General features: G+C 42.7%; 1 protein-coding gene across 1 annotated transcript in view; it reads left to right on the top strand.

Annotated features, from left to right (window-relative positions):
• Positions 1-10,149, top strand: part of UBR5 (ubiquitin protein ligase E3 component n-recognin 5) — a 3,965,620-nt gene extending 3,955,471 nt beyond the window's left edge. Inside the window, exon 61 of the mRNA XM_044065648.1 lies at positions 9,530-10,149. Within this exon, the coding sequence (XP_043921583.1) occupies positions 9,530-9,742 (213 nt within the window). The 3' untranslated portion in view covers positions 9,743-10,149. The remainder of the gene's footprint in view (positions 1-9,529) is intronic.
• The last annotated feature ends 5,026 nt before the right edge of the window (positions 10,150-15,175 follow it).

Genomic DNA, 15,175 nt, shown 5'->3' with positions numbered 1-15,175 from the left:
CGGATCCTTTAGTGGATCTTATAACATCTAGGGCATGGAAGGAACCGGACACCATGGAGCCTGTCCCAAAGCGCCCGGAAAAGGTCTTGCATCCTCCATCAGACAGGATGTGCTGGAATAAGGGGTTCCCAGTGGATGCTATGGTTGTGGCAGCCACCACCAAGAAGGAGCTCACGCAGGAGAACTCCACTGTTTACCTTCCTGATTGTGAATCAAGGGTGATGGACCATTTTGGGAAGTGGGTGTATGCTTGAGTGACCTTCTCTGTAAGGGCGCTGAACTACATGGCACATGTCATTCAATTACAGCGAGACTTGGTCAAGGAAGTCGCTGAGTCGACCCTGGAGTCCATGTTGGCGGAGGACAAAAGGAAGTTCTCCACACGAATGGCCTCTCTTGAACCAGTTTCAAATACATCCATGCGCCTGCTCTCCCACGCTATGGAGGGAGCCGCAAGGGCTTCCGGGACGGGCATTGCCATTAGGCGGCATGCCTGGCTCCGGCTTTGTCAATTCTCAGAACCCTTTAAGGCGTCATTTACAAATTCCCCTTAGTATGGTTCTTCCATGGGAAATCTGTTTAAGAGATTCTGGTCCAGAGTGAGAAGGATGGGAAGAAACTGTCTGCCATCGAAATCCACTTCTCCTCCCCTCAACGATCCTTTTCCAGGAATCAACAAGGGACAAAGAATATGTGGTTCCGGAAGTCTCAGGCATTTTCCCGGGACACTCAGGACTTAACTTCCCCCAGAGGCAGAGGGGTTTATGACAGATGCCGCCCTTGAGGCAGAGGGGGTCCTAGAAACTTTGGGTCCCGAGAACCCTTCTCGGAGAAACCTGGGCAGCAGCCCTGAAGGGTTGCCCAACTTCTCGTCTCTGGAGTTAGTTGGGGTCACATGTCGCTACACCCAACAGCATGGGAGTCCATTACAAGAAATCGCTGGGTGTTGCAAATTATATCCAGAGGATATTTCATCCCATTCAAAGAACCATCACAACCGAAGAAACATCTCCCAGACATCCTACCCGCGCAAAGTGAGGAGGCAGCATTAGAAATTAAAAAGCTGCTAATCAAACTGGTCATCCAACCTGTCCCCCCAGACCAATCCGGATCAGGCATTTACTCCAGGTTCTTTTTAGTTTCAAAGAAAACGTGGGACCTCAGACCTATGCTGGATTTGTCCACCTTGAACCTGTTAGTAACCAAAACGGAATTCCGGATGGTCACTCTTCTATCCATCCTGCTCTATCTGCAGCCTGAACGATTGGATGTGCTCTATACATCTCCAGGATGCGTACTACCACATCAAGATGGACAGGCGGTCTTGGAGATTCCTCTGCTTCCAGCTAGGAGCCAATCATTATCAGTTCACAGCCCTTCCCTTTTGTCTCACCACAGCCCCCAGGGTGTTTACCAAGGTGATGGTGGTAGTAGCAGCTCACCTGAGGCTTCAGGGTATTCAGGTCTTCCCTTATATGGATGAATGGCTCTTTGCTGCCCCTTCCAAGCATCGACTTTGTCAGGCCAGGGACTGCTTTTTTCACCTAACAAACAAACTGGGCATCACCATAAACCAATACAAATCTTTACTGGCCCCAGTTCAGATTCTAGACTTCATCGGAGCTCGGTTAACCACTGTTCATATGTAAGGTTTCCTCACTCCAGACAGGATACGCAGTTTGAAAATGCATGTCCTGTATGTCCTTCAGGTCCAGGTTCCAACGGCAGAAGCAGTTGTAAGAGCATTGGGGTCTGTGGCGACCACGATCAACCTGTTACCTTTGGCATGCCTTCATATGCGAATTCTCCAGTGGACCCTCGCGGTTCAGTGGTCATTGTTAGATATACCTTTGTTTTATCCCATTCAAATCTCCCAAGTGTGCAAGGACTCTCTTTGGTTGTGGATTCAGTCCTCGGACCTGCTGAAGGGACGTCCTTTTTTTCCAGGCATTTCCAAAGCCCCGGTGAGCACGAAAGCCTCCCAGCTAGAGTGGGGATGGCATTGCTCAGGAAGGACAGTCCAAAGCACATGGTCCTCATCCAAGGCCAATTTGCATATCAAAGTCCTTGAGATGAGGGTGGTTCTTCTTGTGTTGCAGGCCCTTCATGCTCATCTTCCTCTAGGAGCGATCGCAGTTCAGACAATATGTCAGTGGCCTGGTATATCACCAAACAAGGGGGAACCAGATCTTATCCCCTCTGTCGCAAAGCCATGAGAGTGTGGGAATGGGCGATCTCCACCAGCTGTTTTCTGCTGACAACTCACATTCCATGACGGTCCAACATTATAGCGGACAGGCTCAGCAGATCTATCCTGATGCCTTACAAGGTGGTCTCTGAATCCTTCAGTAGTGAAACAGATCTTTCAAAAGTGAGGTCATCCTTGCTGTGATCTCTTTCCATCTCCTTCCAACATAAAATGCACTGAGTTCTTTGCTCTGATTCCCCCCTCAGGGCGAAGCCCCCAGAGAAGCACTAATTCATGCTTGGCCTCCCGGACTTCTTTATGCTTATCCTCCATTACCTCTCATGTCAAAGTTTCTTCAGAAAGCTCACAGGCTGGGGAGCACTGTGATCCTTATCGCCCCATTCTGGCCTTGCCAAGTCTGGTTTCCCTCCTTATGGTCTTATCCACTAGTTCCACCATGGACATTGGTCCAGTTCTGGATATTGCTCCTCATCCAGACCTGCACAGTCTGAAGCTCACTGCTTGGCTGCTCCAGTTCCTATGATTGTTAGGACACCTGGTTTATCTTCTCTGGTTAAGGATATTTTGGTGGCGGCTCACAGGTCTTCCACCAGAAAGGTGTCTCATAGCAAATGGAAACATTTCTCTATATGGTCCTCACAGCATGCCTTGGATCCTTTTACAGCTCCAGTGTCTGCAGTACAAGAGTTTCTGGTGGGAATTTGGCTGCCATTTATAATTTATATGTGGGGGAAAACACATCTTCTTTAGCCTCTTCAAAACTTTGCAAGTCCTTCCTTAAAGGTACCTGTCTACCTAGACCTGTAGTTAAGGATCCCACTGCCCCCGAGACCTTACCTTTGTGCTCCAGGCATTAGTTGCCCCACCTTTTGAACCAGCAGCTTTGGTAGATTTACAGTATCTGTCGTGGAAGACTGCTTTTTTGGTGGTCATTACTTTTGCCAAGAGAGTGTCGAAACATCAGGCTCTATCCATCAAGGCTCCATATATGATATTTCATAAAGATGGAGTTTCCTTGCCCACTAACCCTTCCTTCCTTCCCAAAGTAGCATCGGATGCAAATATTAACCAAGCTGTTAATCTACTAGTGTTTTTACCAAATTTTCAAAATAAAGGGAAATATAAATTACACTTGTTGGATATTCATAGGCAATTGAGCTTTTACTTGCACAGGACTAAAGCATTTCATAAATCAGATCAGTTGTTTGTTTCTTACTCAAGACCTTTCCGAGGGAAACCCATTTCTAAAGTGACAATTGCTCGTTGGATTTCCCAGTGCATTATTCGAGCATATTCTTCTAGAGGAATTTCCCCTCTGGATCAGGTAAAAGTGCATTCTACCAGGTCTATGACTACTTCAGCGGCTTTTGGATCTAGAGTGTCACTGGATGATATTTGTTCTGCAGCTACATGGTCCTCATCTCATACCTTCATTTTGCATTACAAGTTGGATAGGAAGAGGGCATTCTTTGGCTCTGCGGTGCTCCAGAATATCCTTCCATGAGGGCCACCAAGGTGTTTGGTAGCTGGGTACTCTGTCCCACAGATTGAAGATAAAATTAAGTCAACTACTTCAGATAAAGAGGTTATGTACTCATTTGTCTTCACCCTTACCCCCTCCTTCCCCCTACCTTGTCACTTTGGTACTGACCATTTTCTAGTATGAATACTCCAGAACTGGTCATGGTCAACCTGGGAATTTAGGCTTTTCAGGCTGCCAGTAAGGATGGGGTCTTGTTAGGTCGGGAATGTGTTACATTAGCAGTAAACTCGCTTTGAAGGGAGGAAGGAGATGGGGCATTATGGGTAAGAGGAGGAGCTGGGAGCTTGGATCAATAGCTGGAAAATGTGTCGGATCCGATTCGAATCTGGAACCCACAGGTTGAAGACAAATGAAGTACAACTACTCAGATGGAATGTTGTGGTGAGTACATAACTTCTTTTTAATAGGTTTTAGGAAGGTTTTTTGCCATTTTGTTCTGTTTGAGGGCTTTTAAAAAACAAAAAGTTGTACAAGATGTGGCATAGGTGCAAATGGCAATGACAAGAAACAACTGTATAAAAGACCAACCCGCCAAACAGTATATACATGTAACATAAAAGTTGGAACTAGACATTTAACAAAAAGGCAGTTATACATAAAAGGTGGTGATAATAACTATATAAGAAAATGCTTTTTGTAATGTCTTTCAGTCTGAATGGTTTTACAGATAAATATAAAAAAGAGTAGTGAAATGTATTAAAATGTAGAGTGTGAATAACTGTGCTGCGGCAGACCCACCTGGAAAGAACTGAACATGTGAATTTGATAAAGAAAGGTTTTCAGGATGGTTATTCAGCAGAATATCTGTGGTAAAGGAAAAGAGGAGGACATATTAATTGCAAGAGGAGCTCTAATAGTGATAGAAGAGAAAAAAAAAGATAATTGAAGATGCATAGTACTAAGGGGCTACTGGCTAGGAAGGAGGATTACACTGGCATGCATTTACATCCCCCCCTAAAGCTGCTATTATGAGACTTAAGAAAATTCTGGGAGAAATAATCAGCTTTCAGCAGGGAATATTACTTAAAGGTGAAGACTGTAATTTGGTTTGCAACAGAGAAGATGTGTCTGGGAGGCCTAGAAGGGGAAATATATCAAATGAGGTTTGATTTTTCGAAGAAATTTATGAAAATGGCATGGAAGAGGTGAATCCAGTACTAGGAATCCAGAGTGAATTTACATATTATCAAGATACAAGAACTGGGCTAGGCTAGATAGATTTTATATCTGACAGGAACATGCATTTAATTGAAGGTCTTGTAACTGACCCAATAACTGTTTCAGATCATGAGCCAATAGTAACTAAAATAAAAATGCAAGATAATGAAATAAAAATGAGACACTGGTGCTTTCCCACCTTTCGGTTGAATAGGGAGGAATTCAAGGAATGGGTTTTGGAATTAATTCAGGAGCTACTAGAGAAGATAGAATTTTCTTCTGAAAACATAGCTAGGGAGTGGGATAAAATGAAAGTGGAGTTAAAAACTAGGGTAGAAATAAAGGGAGATCTGGTTAAACTGTAACAATAATTGTTTAGAGGGATTGGCAAATGTTGAAGTATTGCAAAATAGAGGGAATCTCTCAGAACAAGAAAAGGAGCAACTGCAGAATACTAAACAGAAAATAAGGGATTACCTTGATAGTATGCACAAGTTTAGAAAGTTTGATGTTAAGCAACTGTTTTTTTGATAATTCTAGAGCACAGAAACTTTTAGCACAACAACTCAGGCAACAGAAAGCAGAGCCTATAACAAGGAAGAAAACAAGAGACCCTGTAGAAAAAATATTTCAGAAACTTTATAATAGTTTATATAAAGCAGAGAAATATGGAAATCAAGAAAAGGTACAAATGGAAATGTTTATGGAAGACTTAAATATGCCAAGGTTAGAGGTAGGTGAGGCGCAATTACTAACGGTTAGGATAGGAAGGGATGAGATAAAAATGGCTATGTATAACCAAATCTACAGGAAAGTCCCCAGGAATAGATGGTATTCCTGTGGAAGTTTGGAAGTTAGAAGGGAAAAATGATAAAGATCTGGAAGGTTTCCTTTAACAATATTTTAGGAGGAGGAGGAGAAGTATCAGCATCCTGGAAGAAGATGGTGGTAACGGTAATATCTAAAGAGGGTAAAGATCCATCAGATCCAGCTTCATACAGGTTCTTTTCAATATTAAACCATGATTGTAAAGTGTTTTGTCCATAATGTCTAAAAGAATGGCAAAAGTGATCCCAAAATTGATAGATATGGATCAATGTGGTTTTGTGGAGGGGAGGCAAACATTTGACAATATTAGCAGAACATTGATGATTCATATGGACGCAGAATGTAAGAAGATACCACTTTTATTGGGGGTCTTAATGCCGTGAAAGCATTTGGCAGAGTAGACTGGGACTTCATGAGCAGGTCAGTGGAAGCATTTGCTTTCCCTGATACAATTATAAGGTTGATTAGAAGAATATATGAAGGATCAGAGGCACAAATTAAAGTGGGTGGGCTCCTCTCCGATAATTTCTGCTTGAGTAGAGGAACCAGGCAGGGTCATCCGCTTTCCCCTTTGTTGTTTGTATTATATTTAGAATCATTGGCAAAGAAAGTAAGGGACTCAGAAATTCAAGGATGTAATAGGTATGGTAGGAAAAGCTTGCTGTATTTGCAGATGATATTATATTATACATGACAAAACCAGAAAGGGAGATTACAGTGTTGTGGAACATTTTAAGACAGTTTCAGATCTTCTCAGGATAAAAAATTAATGAAGCTAAAACAAAGGCAATAGCGGTAAATTATGTACCCACACACGAATTGGTCCAACAGTATCCATATTTATGGGGACATGATAAAATTAAGTATTTATGAGTATGGATTAGAAATGACTCTGTTGTGGCAGCTAAGGGTATTTGGAAAGAGACTAAACAGAAGATAATACAAAAATTGAGAAACTGGAAGCTTTATTGTATGGATATGGATACTAAGATACAAGCCATTAAAATGTTTTTAGTCCCTTTAGTCTTGTACACAGGTCAGGCATATTTTTATCAGCCAGAGGAGAAGCTGTGGATAGCAATTAAAATGAGAGTTGAAGGATTTTATCTGGGAAGGGAAGAGAGCAAGTGGTCAAGTGGGATAAGTTGATTCTTCCAATAGAACAAGGCGGGCTAGGATTACCCAATTTGAGGGGGTATTTAGAGCAGCACAGTACATAGCACAAGCAGAAAGCTATAATTCAAAATGGAAAGGAATAATGCTGATACAGGGAGGAAGCTCAAGAAATAATGAAATATTGGGATTTTGGATGCAGATCTTAAGGCGAACATCAAAAATCATAGAGTATTATATTCATTAAATAGCAGGGAGTGTTCTAAGAACCAAACCAGCATGAGAATGGAGGAAGATTTTGCCAGTAGAGATGACTGTGGTCAGGGATACAGATAATAGGCAAGAGGGGGCTGGAATTTATTTTGAGAAAACTGGCAAAGGAACCAAGGTATTGGGAGCCAATAACTAGAAAGGGAAGAGGCCAAGAATTTAACTGCAGGTTAGAGATTGCCTTCCCTATCAAGGATTGATGTCAGAATATAGGCAAAGAGAAAGAAATAGGGGGCTCCTGAGTGAAAGACCTGCACTGGTAGAGTTTTTAATAGAATCTAGAACAGAAGCTGCTGTTAAAAAAGGAATAATTAGTAAAGCATATAAAATATTGCATGATAATTATAAGAATCAGTCAGAGGAGCTCAGAAAGGAATGGGAAGAGAGACTGGATAAGCAATTCACAAGGAGACAATGAGTGGATATATGTACATCTCCCAAATATGCAACAAAGTCTAGAAGATTTAGGATCTTTGCCTGGAAGTGTTTACATAGGTATTACATAATGTTTACATATATATTTTTATACCCCAAGTAGACTCCAAATAATTTTTCCTCAGGTGGATAGCAAATGTCTGAGGTGTGATGGGCAAGAAAGAGGTGGCTGGGAACATATTTTTTGGGAATGTAATGAGCTGGCAGACTTTAAGGATTCCTTGCAAACCTACTCTGTTGAAAATGCTGGGTGAACAGATTGGATTGACTGGGGAGATGATTTTTTTGAGTTATGATACAGAATCGGAATTGCCTAGACATAGTAAAGCCTTACTGAGTGTAATTATGGTGGCTGCCAAAAAAAGCAATTACTAGAAAATGAACATCAGAGTCTAGACCAACTTTACTAGAAGTAGTGAATATAGTAACAGAGATAAAACAACTGGAATTGGAATCTTTAGAAAAGGGAGGGAGAAAACTACATAGGAAAAATGAAAATTGTGGGAACAATATATGCAGGGCAGGATTTGAATAAGCCATGTAATGTTTAACTGACATTGATTGGATAGATTATAAGTGATGTATAATGTTTGCAACCACAGTTGTTTCATTGGTATCTGTGATGTATAATGTTTGCAAGTAAAATGGTGTCATGTTTGTTTTTCATTTATATAAATGTAAGATTGTGCCTATGTTATATGTGAAAATTTAATAAAGATGTTTGTTGGCCAAAAAAAAAAAAAAAAAATCAGTCAACTGTCCCTGATCATCTTAATGAGTTTACATATTCTCATGTTTGTCTAAATATGATGACATCATCAGAGTGATCATTTACGCTTCCAGAACAACCAAAACTGCATGAAGACCTAGCTGTAACTACTCAAGTTGCTTTGAGTGACTGAAGAGAGTGCGTAGTTTCACAAAGCACCACAGAAATTTTCTGGGTATCATGTGGTTTGTAGTACAGACTGTTTACTTCTTAATGTGTGGCCAGTTCTTTGAAGATGAACTGTTGTATGTTGGATTAATTTTGACTATTACATTTACATTAATGTGTTTTATGCAGTTCAGTTTGGAGTTCATTTAGGATTCAGCGGGTGTATTTGTTGTTGTACTGACTTTTTTGCACATACAGTGCATTGTCTTATAGCACCACAGAGATGTCTGAGTGATGAAAACACAGAGCTGACATCTTCCTACAGCTATTTTTTCCATTCATATTTTGAATTCCTTGCAACACTGGCAGTGTAATTTGAAGATTTGTTATGATGATTATACTCATACAATTGTACATTCTGATTAGAGGTATAATCTTTTGTGAAAATCTTTAAATGGGAGTTCGAGTCTACATTTAATTAACAATGGTTTCCTTCTTCAGGGCCCTTGATGCTACTTGGATTTCTTTATCTTTGAGTATGTAATTTACATTTACAGACTTATGAGGAAATTAACCTCCTTTGGAATGTTCTTGCTTCTGCTTTTAAGACTTCGTCCAACTGGAGGTCAGAAAATGGGTACTCGGGTACTTATCCTGGCCTACCCTTAATTCTGGTTCAAGAGTTTGACATGAACAATAATTACATGTCTCAACAAGGATGCTGAGTTTCTATTTTATTTAATTAGGCCAGGTTAAATTTTCAAAGAATAATCTTTCTCCAGAAGTCCCTCTTAAAGGTATTTCTATAATAATTAGTGCTTGTTTATGAAACCTTTCTACCTTGTATGTGAAACGCGTATAGTGAAATGGAGTTTTTTTCATTTCAAGGTGCATCACATCTGAAAAACATCATTAATAGTTTGGTTAGTAACCTATTTGCTGTTTCAGTGTTTTATGCAAAATAAATATCCATTTAGTTTTACAGTTTCAACCGAAGTTTGATGCAGGTGGTTTTGTGGGCCATTTAACTGAAGTTATAGTTGTAATGAGCATTTGAAACCATTATTTTTTTTTAACTTTGCTTATGATTTTTTAGGTGTACTTCTGGACATCAAGTCCATCATTACCTGCTAGCGAAGAAGGATTTCAGCCTATGCCGTCTATTACTATAAGACCACCAGATGACCAGCACTTGCCTACTGCGAATACTTGTATATCTCGTCTTTATGTCCCACTGTATTCTTCTAAACAGATTCTAAAACAAAAATTACTACTTGCTATTAAGACCAAGAACTTTGGTTTTGTGTAAAGCTGAAAATGTGTATGTTGTGTAATAATACTAGCTACATTTTTGTAGATTTTTTCATTTGTCTATTAAAACAAAATTTATTAAATGGCAAATTGTCATGTCCCAGAGGTTCTTAACTGATAAAGTGTAAACATTCCTATATTGTATTTATAATAGTCCAAGCCTTTAACAGATTACCACATCACTGTAACTATTTAGTCAGTAACTTGGCCTAACCCAGCCAAAGATGACAGAGGAAAATATGATTTACACTGTGATTATATGGGAGGGTGGGGAGTTGGAGTGGCTGGGGACTAAATACTGTAAAGCGTTTCTGAAACTTCACTGCTGCCTTTGTGGAATTTCTTTCATCAAAGGTTCTTGTATAGAGGGATTATGGAATGTAAGAATAAAATTTATGGATCCTCTTTTTTTGTGTTTTGTTTGTTGCTTTATTATAGACAACATAGTATCATTGTTACATGTTTTAATTGAAAAGCAAAGGCATAAAATTGATTTGCCATTCGGCTTTGATTGTTAAATTACAACAGTTTTTGATGTCATCACATAAAAGTGAAGTATTTCAAGACCTTAAACAAAGACATGCAACACTTCAACTTCTTTCCTGGAAATAAAAATATGACTGCACTGCATTATATGATATTCTCCAGGATCATTTCAACTAGCTGGTTAGTTTTTATCTTTCCATCCATAGGGTAATGACTGTGTGGTTGCATGTCAGGTTTTCCTGCTGAAGTTCAGAAGATGCAGAACACTTCCTTCTGTATTCCTAATTTATTCTACAGGTAAGTTAAGGAGGTTGTGTCTTTATCTTCAAGGATAGTGGGTTTCCTTCACCATTTATGCAAGACATTTAAAAAAGGTGGCCATGCAGCACTGACAAAAAAAAGGGGGGTTTATAAAAGTGAAGCAGACTTGATGCCGTGGTGGTACGGCGGTAGCGTTGTTACCTCACAGCAAGAGGTTCTCCCATTCGATTCTCGGCTTGGCTTGGGAGTGCCTTCTGTGTGGAGTCTGCATGTCCTCCCCGCAGTTGGGTAGCATTTGAAAGACATGCGTGTGTAAATGGGTATGCCTTCATTGAAGTTTGGGTGTCGAACTGGCATTTCGTAAAAATCTACTGCCAATCATTAGCGAACTGGAGTTCCACTGTGGCGACCCCTTACTGGGAAAAAGCCGAAAGACAAACAAACATGAAGCAGACTTCCAAGCCGAAGAGAAGGTTAGGTCATAGGCTAGTTTCCAGGCACATCAGCAGGCTTCAGGAAGACTCTGACTTAGAAAGAATCTCAAGGTACTACATAACCTTTGTCCACACAGTCTCAGGTAATTGGGTTTATAGCCCTTATATGACTAGCAGTTTTGGCTTGAATTTTTTTCAAAACTGTTACCTTTCACATTGTTGGGTTAATCTGGTTTTGAGATTAACATACTTCAGCAGAAGAAGTAACCACATTCCTCTAAACTAGGCTTTGAAGCATTAGGCAGATGTTCACCTTGAGGATCACTGTTGCAGTATAATTCCTAGTCATGGTAGTAAGCCATTCCTTCCAACCTGACTGTTAGAGCAGTCGGACATCCCCATAACAGAGGTGATCACATCCTTTTGCTGAAGACCAACCTACACCATCTTTAGTTTTTCCCATCAGTAATGTACGAGCACTGTTTTCAAGAGTTCGACTTCCTCCCATGCTCCTTTGTCCAGCACGGAGTACTGTATTTTAGGCTGTTTTCTATTTCCATTTTGCAACTTGGGTATTTTTGACTGTTTAATTGTTTTGAGTGGTCAGTGATGTTCCCTCTCAAAAAAAAAATGTGCCTATAAGAGTTAAAATTTCCCTGAAAGGATATCACAAAGTCCCTTCCTGTGAGCAGTGTCAGACATAAGAAAAAAAAAGAACTTGCTTAATTGTGTATAATTGTGGGCCTTTTAGGAGTACAACAAGCTTTTTCCACTGGTGCATAGAACGTCCATCTCTCCCCTGGCCAAAGAACCTTCATGAGCAAGGTTGGAAGGATAAACTAATTTAAGGAGAAACACAGACATCAGGAAATTGATAAGCCTAGAAAATAATAATTGTAGAATCAGTGGAGAGGGAGTGAATGTCTTTTGAAACCCACATTAGCCCCATGTAGACCTGAGGGTGTTTGCCCTGAATTAATGCAGCCCTGTCCATCTCTGGTTCAGTCTGTCACCTGTACTACTGGAATTCTCACCTCTGTTTTTATTTATTACAATTGTGCAGCCAGGCAAGTGGACTGGTTGACGGACCCTTTTCAGCAACAACCAGGACCTGTGGGGCAGAAGTTAGTATCGGAGAGTACACTCTGCGTATCACATCGAGTATTTAAAAATGTCACTAAAATAATAGAGTTAATATTGAGACTAGATGAACAGTCATAGGCTAGAATAAAGATGGGAGAGGTACTATCAGGCAAATTAAGTTTGAAAAGGAAAATGGGCATAGGGATGTCCTCTTTCCCGTTATTTGCTTTACATTTGAAGCCTGTAGCAAGACAAATAAGGAACTCAGAATTCCAAGGACACAACTGGTGGGATAATTAAGAGAAAATAGTCCTGCTTGTAGATTTTATATTTGCCAGACACAGGACAGGATATCCGAGTACTGTGAAGTGTTGTACAGCAGTCACGGACATTTTTTTTGAGTTACAAAATTAGTCAGGATCATAGGCGGTTACTAGGCTATCGACCTGGAGGTCATTTCAAGCCTACCCATTTCATCTCAATGTAAAACCAGAGATACTCTAGTCAATACCCAGGATTCTATTTAGTAATTACTGCCCATGTCCAGGAGTGTTGCGCTCCCTATCCCTGTTGAGAATTTGTGCCCCACCCACTTGTCCAGTTTAATTTTGAACAGTGTCATAGAGGTGCTCTGCTTCACATGAATTGGCACCCTATTCCAAAGATGCAGCAGTTGTTGGGAGAAAAATCTGTCACTCCACGTCTTGTTCAAGTTGCAGGCAGCTCTAGTCACATTTGATTTATGGATGTGCAACAAATTCATGAGGTTTGGGTCAGAGATTGCTCTGTAAGCCAGGCGTAAGTCTCCTCTAAGAAGCATATACAATGCAAAGAATAGTGACAGGTACTTTAGTCGGTGTGTGGAAGGCACGTGTTGGAATCTTCTTAGTTAGAAACCTCTGAGGTCTCTACAATTACTGCAGGTGCTTTGTATGGTACATGCTGAAAGGGGAGATCTGAAGTAGTTACTTCATTTGATCTGCAACCTGTAGGGTGTCGGATCCGACCTCGGATCCGATCCGGCAGCTTTCCAAGCTCCAAGATCCGAGCTCCTAGCTCCTCCCCTACCCATAATCTCCTAGTACCAACCACATTACCTCGGATCGTTTTTTGCCGCGGCTAAAGAAACTTCCTTGTGAAGAGCTCCTAGCTGGGTGAGATCATTGCTGGTTTTTAAACCAATTTTTCACTCAAAGTTGTCGTGTGTGTGTGTGTTAGTTCCCCTTTTTCTGCTCTTGTGCTAGTTTTTTGGTCACTTTTGTTAAATTTATAACTAGTTTTATCTTCACTCCCCTCCCCCTCCTAGTGTTTGGGTGTGTGTGTGTGAATGATGTCAGAAGGGCCTAAGGCCATTTTCTCTAAATGTACTGAGTGTGGCCACAAGCTTTCTCCAGCTGATGGCCACACTCAGTGCGTTTTGTGCCTGGGGGCAGCCCATTTGTCAGAGGCCTGCCAAATCTGTGCGGCCTTTAACCCCCGGGCACTCCGGGATAGGAAGAACAAGCTGATCCTGGCGGGAAAGCTCCCCCAGGAGTCGGCTTCTTCTTCCTCTCCCGTTCGGGCTCCAGCTGCTTCAGCAGCTTCGGCGCCGTCTATCCCCTTAGCTCTACCCGGGACTCAACCTCCCTCATCGGGTTTGAGCTCTGGGGAAACTAGTGCCTCTTCCCTTAGAGAGAAGAGGCACAAGGAATAAGGATGGACATAAGTCCCACAAAAGGCGGGCCGAATCTCATCCTTCGGCTCCGCCAGCAAAACTACTAAAATCCCCCTCGAGGGTCTCCGGATCCCCCTCCTCTCGGCGCCGTTCGCCCTGTTTTTTGCCGGAGGAGGAGGATAGGTCTCCCTCGAGATTTTCGAGGCGGCCCTCCCGGCCTGCCTCTACTACTTCATCTAGGTCGACCTGAAGCATCTCCGAAGCAGATACGGATCGGATGATGCGTCGGTTCTTACAGACCCAAATGCAGATGGGGATGCTCTTGCCTCCCCCCACCCTCTGGGGGGGAGTGCAGCCCCCATATTTGCCCCGATCACTCCTTCTCCGACTCGTTTTCGGGTCTCGGAGTCATCGGATCCAGGCCCTTTCGGACCCGGGGAATTGTCGGCGCCGATAGCGGTTGTTTCTTCGACGCCGACCATACCTTCGAGCTTGTCGGACCCAAGCTCTCTGGGCCGAGGGCTGAGCATCAGATCCGAGGGAGTTTCTGTGTCTTCGGCGCTGTTGGCGTCGGAGCACACCTCTACCTCGGTGCCGGCTGCATCGGCTCCGACCCCGATCCCTTCCTCGGATCCGAGGAGATTGCTCTCATAGGCTGGTGAGAGTGGCTCTCCTTCGGCTTTTGAGGTAGTGGAGAGGGTACTGTCGAGGTCCTCCAGATCCCCGACCCGGGCTTCGGATCCACCCGTACCCCCCACTGTATGAGGGTCTGTCTTCCATCATCTGTCCACCTGGACAGCCTGCCCAAGCCCTCCAGCTAGTTCCCGTGGAGGAACAACAACCCGTGGATGAGCCCTCTTCGGACAGTCCCACCAAGGAGGCCCCTCGGAAACATCGGTGCAAAAGGAGGCACCTGGACTCCCCCGAGTCCATTACCACAGACACGGACTTAGATGATACGGAGGGTTCCCCAAGGTCACCCCCTGAAGATGTCTCCTTGGGAGACATCATGGAAATGTTGCGTATTAGAGGGGGGTGGTCAGCCCAAAAGCCCTCCCTTGATGAGTCCGTGTTCCTGGAGGCCTTTGAGGCAGGCCCATCTACATCCTAGGTGTCGCCTCTGGCCGACCCCCTTGTGGACTTAATTGCCACCAGGGCTTGGAAGGAGCCCGACACCGTGGAGCTAATTCCAAGGCGCCCCGATAAAGTCCTCAGCCCACCCACAGATAGACCGTCTTGGGCCAAAGGAACCCCCGTTGATGCTATGTTGGTGGCAGCGGCCACCAAGAAAGAACTTGCGCAGGAGAGTTCTTCGGTTCACCCGCCGGATAAGGAATCTCGAGCGTTTGACCGGATTGGGAAGCGGATGTTTGCTTTAGCGACCTTTTCCATAAGGGCGCTGAACTATATGGCACATACCATTAGGCTACAGCGAGACTTGATTAAGGAATACGCTGCAGCCCCCCCAGAGTCCATGTCGGTGCCAGACAAAAAGGTTTTTGAGACTCGAATG

Source organism: Protopterus annectens, chromosome 3.part0 (genome assembly GCF_019279795.1).
Source record: "Protopterus annectens isolate FY-2018-M chromosome 3.part0, PAN1.0, whole genome shotgun sequence".
Classification (NCBI taxonomy): Eukaryota; Metazoa; Chordata; order Ceratodontiformes; family Protopteridae; genus Protopterus; species Protopterus annectens.
Note: the sequence above shows the minus strand (reverse complement) of the source record. Positions and strands in the feature narration are given on the sequence as shown.